At 53.5% G+C, this 9,102-nt stretch overlaps 7 protein-coding genes across 7 annotated transcripts; 6 read left to right on the top strand and 1 right to left on the bottom strand.

The window, feature by feature from the left end:
* Positions 1–762: 762 nt before the first annotated feature.
* Positions 763–1,305, bottom strand: DQ04_05471080 (hypothetical protein; the record flags this gene model as incomplete). The annotated part of the gene is made up of 1 exon (XM_009314208.1): positions 763–1,305. One exon carries the CDS (start codon positions 1,303–1,305, stop codon positions 763–765), a length of 543 nt encoding a protein of 180 aa, XP_009312483.1.
* A 610-nt stretch (positions 1,306–1,915) lies between these two features.
* Positions 1,916–3,574, top strand: DQ04_05471070 (putative ATP-dependent DEAD/H RNA helicase; the record flags this gene model as incomplete). The annotated part of the gene is made up of 1 exon (XM_009314207.1): positions 1,916–3,574. One exon carries the CDS (start codon positions 1,916–1,918, stop codon positions 3,572–3,574), a length of 1,659 nt encoding a protein of 552 aa, XP_009312482.1.
* Positions 3,575–3,842: 268 nt separating this feature from the next.
* Positions 3,843–4,871, top strand: DQ04_05471060 (hypothetical protein; the record flags this gene model as incomplete). Its single annotated transcript, XM_009314206.1, has 1 exon — positions 3,843–4,871. One exon carries the CDS (start codon positions 3,843–3,845, stop codon positions 4,869–4,871), a length of 1,029 nt encoding a protein of 342 aa, XP_009312481.1.
* A 229-nt stretch (positions 4,872–5,100) lies between these two features.
* DQ04_05471050 (hypothetical protein) lies at positions 5,101–5,532 on the top strand (the record flags this gene model as incomplete). Its single annotated transcript, XM_009314205.1, has 1 exon — positions 5,101–5,532. One exon carries the CDS (start codon positions 5,101–5,103, stop codon positions 5,530–5,532), a length of 432 nt encoding a protein of 143 aa, XP_009312480.1.
* A 124-nt stretch (positions 5,533–5,656) lies between these two features.
* DQ04_05471040 (acidocalcisomal pyrophosphatase) lies at positions 5,657–6,895 on the top strand (the record flags this gene model as incomplete). The annotated part of the gene is made up of 1 exon (XM_009314204.1): positions 5,657–6,895. One exon carries the CDS (start codon positions 5,657–5,659, stop codon positions 6,893–6,895), a length of 1,239 nt encoding a protein of 412 aa, XP_009312479.1.
* A 583-nt stretch (positions 6,896–7,478) lies between these two features.
* DQ04_05471030 (hypothetical protein) lies at positions 7,479–8,042 on the top strand (the record flags this gene model as incomplete). Its single annotated transcript, XM_009314203.1, has 1 exon — positions 7,479–8,042. The coding sequence occupies one exon, from the start codon at positions 7,479–7,481 to the stop codon at positions 8,040–8,042; it is 564 nt and encodes a 187-aa protein (XP_009312478.1).
* A 662-nt stretch (positions 8,043–8,704) lies between these two features.
* Positions 8,705–9,043, top strand: DQ04_05471020 (pterin-4-alpha-carbinolamine dehydratase; the record flags this gene model as incomplete). The annotated part of the gene is made up of 1 exon (XM_009314202.1): positions 8,705–9,043. The coding sequence occupies one exon, from the start codon at positions 8,705–8,707 to the stop codon at positions 9,041–9,043; it is 339 nt and encodes a 112-aa protein (XP_009312477.1).
* Between the last annotated feature and the right edge of the window lie 59 nt (positions 9,044–9,102).

Here is a 9,102-nt window from a genome sequence, read left to right as displayed (position 1 = left end):
CACTTGAAGTGGCTCGTGAAGGGGCGATAGGCTGAGGGAGGAGGGCACGTGCCGTACGCGTGTGCTTGTCGTGTGTGTGTGTGTGTGTGTTCGCTTGTTTGGTTTTAATGCGCGTGTTACCGGCTATTTGTCCCGGTTTCTTTTCTTCTCGTGACGAAGGCAGCAACTTAAAATGTTTTGATTTGATCTACAATAATGCGCTACGTGTGGATCTTGTTGGCTCTCGCGGTTCGCCGCATGTGCTTGTGTGCGACGACTGTCAAGAAGAAGACCACGCATGTTCGTAGCACTGTGGCTGACGGTGGAAAGGCTGATTCGGCTGTGAATGTTTGCGGCAACAAAGCTCCGTGGAAGGCCAAAGCTGGGATTAATGAATCCATGAAATATGTGTGCAGAACACTAACAATATTGGCGTGCTGAGCATCCAAGGAAGCTGTGAAGGCGGAGGAGTTTGGATGAAATACTCATGGTGCCATCCTTGAATTGACATTGGCAGAGGGGTTCGCAAATGCGTCCCCTTCGGAAGTCCGTGGTAGCGTAGCCATGAGGGCAAAGGTGGACGCCGGTACTGCAACGGCTCGAGACAATGGTGCCAAGAGGTCATCCGTCATCCCCAAGGAAAGGGCAAGGTTCGTCCAACACCTTGTGAGGCCTGTGGTGGAGAATGATGAGTAATAAGAATACCGTGGATGATGTTTAACAAGTGGTTTCGAATGCTCTCTAAACGGTGAGCTTCGCAGAGCTCAAACTGAAGGATGTGTATTATGCGTCGAAATGGGTTTTATAGTCAAGGATGACTGTGGAAGATGCGAAGGAAAACTCCGGTGATGCGTTTAAGCTGTTTCCTAACGGCATGGGATTAGTGCCGAAGGTGGCTGCATAAGCTGCGAAGCGGAAAAAGTGGCTGCCACGAACTGCTGCCAGAGGAGGGAGTAGTGAATGCCGTCCCGGCTTTTGTTCTTTCCTCCCATGCGTCCAAGGCGGGAAAAATGAACCTGTGAGTGGAGAACCGTCCATTACTGGTGCTAAACAGACCGCTTCGCCAGACGAGATGACTGCCTTCTCTGCGTCCGCGTCCAACGCCACTGTGAGCGACGGGAAGCCTGGCGGGGGAAACGCCGAGGGCAGTGGTTGCTCTGCGTGGGTGCGTGCGCTTCGGCTGCTGTTGGTGTTGGTCTGGACACAGGTTCTGTTGTTCCCCTGATGCCAGTCAAACAACCATGGTCCTTCGCGACCGCGCTTCCTCCATCTCCACCGGAATATACTCTCCCCCTCTTCTTTTTTCTCCGTTTCCCGCTCTCCCATTGAGCTGCGAACTTGTGTGGGCGTCTGGAAAGGATGTGTGTCCAAATGTCGTCTAACTTTTTTATTGAGGCCAATTGACTTTTCGCACTATTCTGCCTGGTCAGGAGCCTTGTAGCAGGGCCCAGGGGAAAAGGTTCGGAATGGGGGAATGCCCGATTAATTGGTTTTGCGAGCTCAGAGAAGAGTAAAAATTTTGCGTGAAGTGGTCTGATTGTGCTGTTTTGTGTTTGTCATCGGCTGCAGCAACAAAAAAAAATAATCTACAGAGGCGACAACGCAGAACAAATATTCTGTTTCCACTCACTAGGGCATGCCTTGTTTTGCTCTGTCGTTTGAAGGTGTAAGAGAATGTGGCCCTTCCCGTCCTGTTTATGTGATCGGTTTGTGCTCATGAGGCGGTGGTATTTTGCCTTTTAATGGTTTTTGCTTGACTAATTCTTTTGGTGTGTTGCACCATTCCGCGGCCGACGGTCTGCTCTGTGACACAAGAGTTCCACGCGTCGCAGTTTCCTCCCTGTGTATCAACGGATTTGTATGCGTTGCTCTGTTTATTCACTCTTTCTGCACTACGCGTGGTTGCGGCGCTCTGCATGGAGAGAGAGGCGCGGACATGAGGCCCTGTAGTGTATGCCGGTTGAAGTACTTGCGTGCCGCGAAGGCCTCTTACGGGGGCTCGGTGGCTTCTCTGTTGGACAACTACCTGCAGCAGGGCGGAGAGGCGCACGCGGCCAACTTGCCGGCATCACAGAAGTACTTCTATGCGCAGAAGGAACAAGACGGCCCGGGGACTTCGCAGAAACACCAGATGATACAGCTGCGTCTTGGCTCCGCCCAGATGTTGACGTCCGCGACAGGGAACATTGCAAACCGCAACGAGGCACATCCTTTATTCTACTCGCAGACGGCACCGCGAGGGGCGGGGTTGTGTGTCTCCCTCGTCGTGGCTCTGAAGAAACTGCGAATTCAGCGCCTCACGGAACTGCAGGGAGCGTTGATTCCCCTTCTGCTGAAGGGTAAGCATGTCATCGCCCACGCGGAGACAGGGACAGGGAAAAGTTTTGGCATTGCGCTCGCATGCGCCAACCGGATCATTCGGGAAAATATTAACTATCGCCTCCACACCGTCATCATTGTCCCGACGGAGGAGCTTGCGTTGCAGTACGACAAGTGGCTTCGCCACTTCGGCGGTTCCACCTCGCAGGTGGTGCAGGCGGCGATTGAAAGGGTACCACTCGAGACGCAGCTGGCGAAAATACACAACATCCAGCCACACGTACTGGTGGGAACCCCCCAACGCATCGCGGACATCCTCCGCCTGAGCCCCACCGTCCTCGGTGAGAAGCTACGCCGCAAGGTGGACTGCGTCATTCTTGATGAGGCTGACATCGTCCTCTCATCTGAAGTTAAGTTCGGGCGACACACCATCAGCGGGATCAACCTGGTCGACCGATTGTTCCGGAGTAGACGCGAGGAGGTCCCAGCGCAGTTGGTCGCCGCGAGCGCAACCATCGATGGACGCACTGCGCAGGCCCTCAATACGTGGATGCGCAACGACAAGGCGGTTCGTCTGACAACAAGTTTTGTGGAGCACACTATTCCACAGACGATAAACTTTTATTTCTTCGCCGAATCCCAGCGGTACACGCTGTCGCACTCCTTGGAACTCATCGTGCGGCTGATCTGCAAGCAGGAAAGGCGCCCGCGCATTCTTGTCTTCACGGATCCTGAAGCCGTTGCGGATGTTGCTGGTCTGCTTGGCGAGCTGCAGCAGCGCTCCCCAGAGGTGCAGCAGTGGCTTCGGAGGGGGGCTGGTAGGGAGGTTGCAGCGCCACTGCAGTCACTGTTGGACCCCACAGGCAGCCGGCGGCCAATTGTCCCTGGGCAGCGCGACGTGTACGTGAAAGATGACAGCTCCCTGGGCAAGCTCAACAGCGGCGCCCTTCTGGTGGGCGTGGGGAGCCATGAGCTGAGCCGAGGCATTCATGTGAGTGGCATCACACACGTCATCTTGTACGGTGAGTGCCCGCCTGCTGCGGCGTTTGTGCACTGTTCGGGGCGCACTGGCCGGATGGGTGCGGAGGGGCACGTTGTGCTGCTTTACCCACCCTCTTCAGGCCGCACTGTGCAGCAGGTGTGCCACGCGGTGGAGCTGCCATTTGTGCGCGGGCAGATGGAGCAGGTGGAGGGACTGCTGGTCGCAGACAGCTTCGCCTCCAGCAGTGCCCAGGAGGAGCTGCGGAGGGCGAATGCACTGGGGGGAGACGACTAGGCAAAGGAGCCCAGCGACGGGGCGCATGTGCCGAGCTGGTGAATGGCGAGCCGTTTCTCTTGGTGTTGCTGCTCTTGCCGACCCACATGCCTTTGGGTCACAGCGGACACTCTGACCCGTCACTCTTTTCACTCCATCTCTCTCTCTCTCTCTCTCTCTCTCTCTCTCTTTCATCGCGAGGCGAAATTAGGGGCCTGGGGTGCGGCGGCCCATATCAGTCCAGTTCTCAACCCAAAGGTGGGGAGGCCCGCTCCGGTTTGATGGTGTCATGCCTGAGAGGGTGAGGCGTGATGGGAGCAGTGAGACGTCGGAGTATAGTCTGAGAGCGACGGGGAGTGGCCGCGATGGCATCGATTGCCTTGTGCCACCAGCTTACTTCCGACAGCCGGTGCCTCTGCAAGAAGTTCGCACGCACTATGTGATTCGTGGTGGCGACAGCACCGAAGACGCCGTTACTTCCCCCACGAAACGGGTGGACGTTCTCCTTGACGAGGACGCGAAGGAGGACACCAAGCAGAATCTGCTGAAGGCGCTCGTTGGCCAGCCGGAGCACCGGTGTAGTTTATCGTCTGTGGTACCCTGTGTAGAGGACGCTGTCGCCTTGCGCCTCGTCGGAACGCACTGCAATGCGTCCCACGTGGCATCCCCGCAGCTGATGGTGCAGATTCTCTCGGTCGTGCTGTCGGTCCGCACGAGCCCGGAACGTGAGAGCATCGGCTGCATCGCCAGCATTGATTTGAGCCACACAGTGCTGGGAGCCGTCGGCGTTGACGGGCCCCCGCTCCGCTTCGGCGCGGATGACAACCAACACCCACAACCCGCCACAAACATTGTGTTTTTCCCCGATGAAGGGCGCAGGCGTGGCACGATGAAGCGGGAGCGACTTGACGCGCTGGCGCTGCGCAGCCTCGCCCTCGCGTACATTGCGCCGCTGCTGTGGGTGCCGGGGCTCGGTCACTTTAGAATCAGGGAGCTCGTGTGCCGCCACTGCTGCCTAGGGGACCGCGATGCCGACGCCCTTGCGTTCATTCTGCGCAAGCGCCGCTCTGCCCACCACATGTGCGTGTTAGAGCACATTGATCTTTCCTTCAACAATATCACCGACAGTGGCGCCGACGCTCTGAAAAAAGCGGTCAAGTACAACAGGCACGTCAAGGTTTTGTGCCTTGCGGGGAACAGGGGCATCGCGAAGATGCAGACTCTCGATATTATACGGGAGCGTCTAGCGAAGAATCGTGAAGGGCGATCCAATTTGACTGCGTTGCAGCACTTGAAGTGGCTCGTGAAGGGGCGATAGGCTGAGGGAGGAGGGCACGTGCCGTACGCGTGTGCTTGTCGTGTGTGTGTGTGTGTGTGTGTGTTCGCTTGTTTGGTTTTAATGCGCGTGTTACCGGCTATCTGTCTCCTTCAGTGGTGTGAAACGGCTTTAGGATGAGGATGCCTGGACTTCACTTGGGTCTGTCTTCTTTTTGTCCTCTTGGTTGTTGATAGTCCTGAAAAGTTCTTGGGCGTCATAAAGTCGTGGCATGACAGGGTCGGAAGAGGTGGCGGTGCTGCCAGAGGCGCTTCGGCGAATCACCGCCCTAAGCATCATGGACTGTCCAGCACCGCGTGACTTCGGTGTGCATATTGAAGTGGAACAGGGACAGTATCTGGCCTCGGCATCAACAACAGACCTGATCGAACTCATAGGTGCTATTCGGCAGCAGTACATGCAATTGGTTGCAGAGGCCTGTACGGCTCGTGATTGTTCAACTACAGCGGATATATCCAAAGTACACGAAAAACTGGAAGCATTGTCGCTTCCAATTGTGGAGCTACAGAAGGGTATTCGTAGTAAAACAGCACAGACTGTACGTGTGGCGTTGCGCGTTTATCTGGCGAACGAGGTGGAGGCGCGGAGGCGGGCCCTTTCACGCATGAAGGCAGCGCTGAGTATAGCGAAGCAGACAGTATAAAGAGTTGCTGCGCATATTTAAAGGATATCCGAAGCGGGTGCCATATAGGCGTTGCTTACTAATATTATTGTTTCCCCTTGACTCTGTTTTTTTTTTTTTTTTACTTCTGGAAATCAGTGCCACAATGTGGAAAACTTATGAAAAAGCGGAAGATAAGGAGGAAGACCCCCTCCTTTCTCCCAACACAATGGCGGAACTGAAGCCCGTGCACGGCGTCTCCAGCCATCTTGGCACCGGAATTGAAGGCTGTGTGGAGACGGTCAAGCCGCTGCCGGAGGCATGGCAGCGGCATGTTACTGAATTCGATCTCGCCGCATACGACAAGGACGACTTCACCCTCTCGATGGAGAAAAACATCATGAGCCGCATGTTCTCTGCATTCGATGTGACACAGTTGGGCTATCTGGAGAACAGTAAGATTGAGCAGATGTGCAAGTATCTGGGCCGTGACATGAACACGGAGGATGTGAAACAGATGATGAAGGAGATTAATGCCATTGACGGCCACGTTACATTTGAGAAGTTGTGGACATGGTGGCGCTCACACCCTGAGTGCTCGCGAAAGGAGTGCTTTTCGATGGTCTCTGCGCACTTCTCTGTGCCATACCACCAGCAGCAGCTCATGACGAAGGAGGAGGGTGAGCTCTATACGCCGAGCTATCGGGTCCTGTACTACTTTAAGGACATGGAGACGGGACAGGAGCGGCAGGTATCTCCGTGGCACGACATCCCGCTTTACGTGCGCGACCTAGTGCGCACAAAGCCGGAATCGGAGCCCATGAATCGCTACAATTTTATTTGTGAGATCCCAAAGTGGACGCGGGCGAAGTTTGAGATCGCAACGGGGGAGCCGTTCAATCCTATCAAGCAGGACGTCAAGAATGGTGTCCCGCGTTTCTACAAGCACGGTGACATGATGTGGAACTATGGTGCGCTGCCGCAGACCTGGGAAAGCACGGAAGTCGTCTTTGAGGGCAACGTTACTGGCGATAACGACCCGATCGATGCGGTTGAGATCGGTATGACGCAGTTCAGAGTTGGACAAGTGGGTGCAGTGAGGGTGCTTGGGGTACTTGGGATGATTGATGATGGACAGATGGACTGGAAGGTGATCTGCATTTCTCGTAACGACCCCATCTGTCGTTTCGTGAAGAACATTCATGATGTGCCTAAGTTCCTACCGGGGTGCCTGGACGCCATCCGCGAGTGGTTCCGTGTGTATAAGATTTGCCAGGGCGGCGTGGAGAATAAGTTTGTCTTTGACGGCGAGTTCAAAGACAATGCGTTCGCAATGAAGGTGATTGACGAGTCACATTTCATGTGGGGCAATCTCTGCAAGATCAAGCAGAAGAAGAGCGTCTGATAAACATAGGGAAGAAGTGAGAAATGTTTTGATAGCTTGAAAGAAGAAAATGTGGAAGGCAGGACATGACATGTTGACCTGCTGTTCCTGTTTGCGGTGCTTTCTTGCTGTTCAGTTTCTGAAGGCTGTTATAGTGCTGTTAATATTTGCTATCCGAGTTTATATATATATATATATATATATTTGTTCGTAAGCAAACATAATGTGTGGTTTTATGTCGCGCGAAGAAGCAGAGGGCGAGCAGCACCTGTAGTGTCTCATATGGTGCCTCATATGTGAACCTACTGTGACACTGCGTGTGCTTGTGATTTCTTCTGTTTTTTTTTGCTGTGGTGCTCGTGAAAAGTATTTCCTTTTTTTTTGTGTGTGTGTGTTCCTTTCGCTTCTCAATAAGACCGTGCGCTGCTCCTTATTGCTGTCATGACCACCCTTCAGTTGGCGCCTAGCAAAAAGAAACAGGAGTGAGCATGGTGATTGTTCAACTATGCTTGGGCGTGGTGGTTATCGGTGATTTTTTTGCTGATTTTGTTCAAGCTTTGTATTGGTTTATATCTAATGTCTTTCTGTTTCCCATTCTTGCGAAATGCTGTTGTGGAATCGAACAGTCTTTTTCCACGGCAAACGATCGTATATGATGACAAGAAGGGAAGCCATGAGACGTCTTGTTGGACTGGAGCTCGTTGCCCTTTCGCTCATCTTCTGGATCGCCAGCGATGTTACCGCGTTGACGATCCACCGCCCCGCTTACCTCGCAGGGATGGATATCAGGGGGGAAACTCTCTTCGTCGGCCCCACGAAGTGGTGCGGCAGGGACTACCGGGGGAATATTGTTGTTGTGCAGAACAGGGATTTGTGCCCTGACGCTTCCAACACCACCAACACAACACAATGGCGGGGCGCCGTCATCTTGTCTCCGAAGGGTGACTGCGCTGTGACTGTCAAAGCTGTCGCGGCCCAGAAGAAGGGTGCCGTCGGTTTGATCGTTGAGGTGCCAGTTGGGGTGCTGGACGTCGGTTCCGACGTGACAATTCCCGTGGAGTCTGTAGAAAGTGAGGCGCGAAACCTGATCGTGGAGACAATCAGTCAGGGAATGGAGGTGGACGTTTCGCTGGGTATTTCTCTCAATGTGCTGCGATTCGCGGCGTGAATGGGTTACCCGCCCCCCATCTTGCTCTACTTCTGACAATGCCCTTCTCTTGCCGGGGATCCTCGTGCTTTGTTACGTGGGATCAAAATATGTTGTGGCTCATGTCCTTTCTGGGTTACATTTGGATGAATGCAATGTTTCTATCGTTACTATTAATCTAATTGTTTCTTTTCCCTTTTCATTTTAGCTGCAAGACACAAGAAAATCTTCTTGATCTCATAACTGACCTGAGCGAAGGTTGGAAGAGAAGGCTCCACTGTTGTTGTAGCTGTCACCGTCGCTGACTCGCATGGACACGGGAGAGGGCCGCAGTGTACAGACGCTCATGGATTACTTGGATCAGCACACAGGAGAACTTGAGGCTGAGAGGCGGCAGATGGAAGCCGTGCTCCAGCACTTACAAGACGATGAAAAACAACTGGTTGAGATGAAACTAAATCTTGCGCGGCGCAAAGAGGTGCAATAAGATGTGAATGAAAAAAAATCTATTTTTTTTTTTCTAAAGGTGACTAGATAAGATACTGTGGGAAGCGTATCGGACGATTTAGCGTTTTCCCCATTCCCTCTGCCACTCTTGTACATTCCTTCGTGTCTTTCTGGGCTTGTGTTGTATAAATATATATATTAATATATATATTTATATGAGTGAGTATACGGCAAGAATGCGTCGGTCTGTATTGTTATGTGCACGAGCAACGCCGCTCTCTCGCCATGCTTTGACATTGGCGCTGCACGACACCCCAGGGTGGCACACTGACAACAACAACGACAACATGATCTGCCGTGACTTTGCGTTCCATGATTTCAGGCAGGCGATGACTTTCATGAATGCCGCTGCTGCTGAGTGCGAAGCGATGGGGCATCACCCGTGCTGGACCAACACATACAACAAGCTCCATGTGGAGCTTACAACACACGACGCCGGTAACCGCGTGACGCAGAAGGACATTGATTTGGCGCGGCGAATGAACGAAGTCTTCAGAGGAATTATTGATCGCTAGTGGGACTTGACGGCCTGATTTCCGTTGTGTCCTCGGCTAGCAGTGAGAGGCGGGGGGGG

The sequence above is a fragment of the Trypanosoma grayi genome, assembly GCF_000691245.1.
Source record: "Trypanosoma grayi strain ANR4 Tgr_547_V1, whole genome shotgun sequence".
Lineage (NCBI taxonomy): Eukaryota > Euglenozoa > Kinetoplastea > Trypanosomatida > Trypanosomatidae > Trypanosoma > Trypanosoma grayi.
The sequence above is the reverse complement of the archived record's forward strand: the minus strand, read 5'-3'. Positions and strand labels throughout refer to the sequence as shown.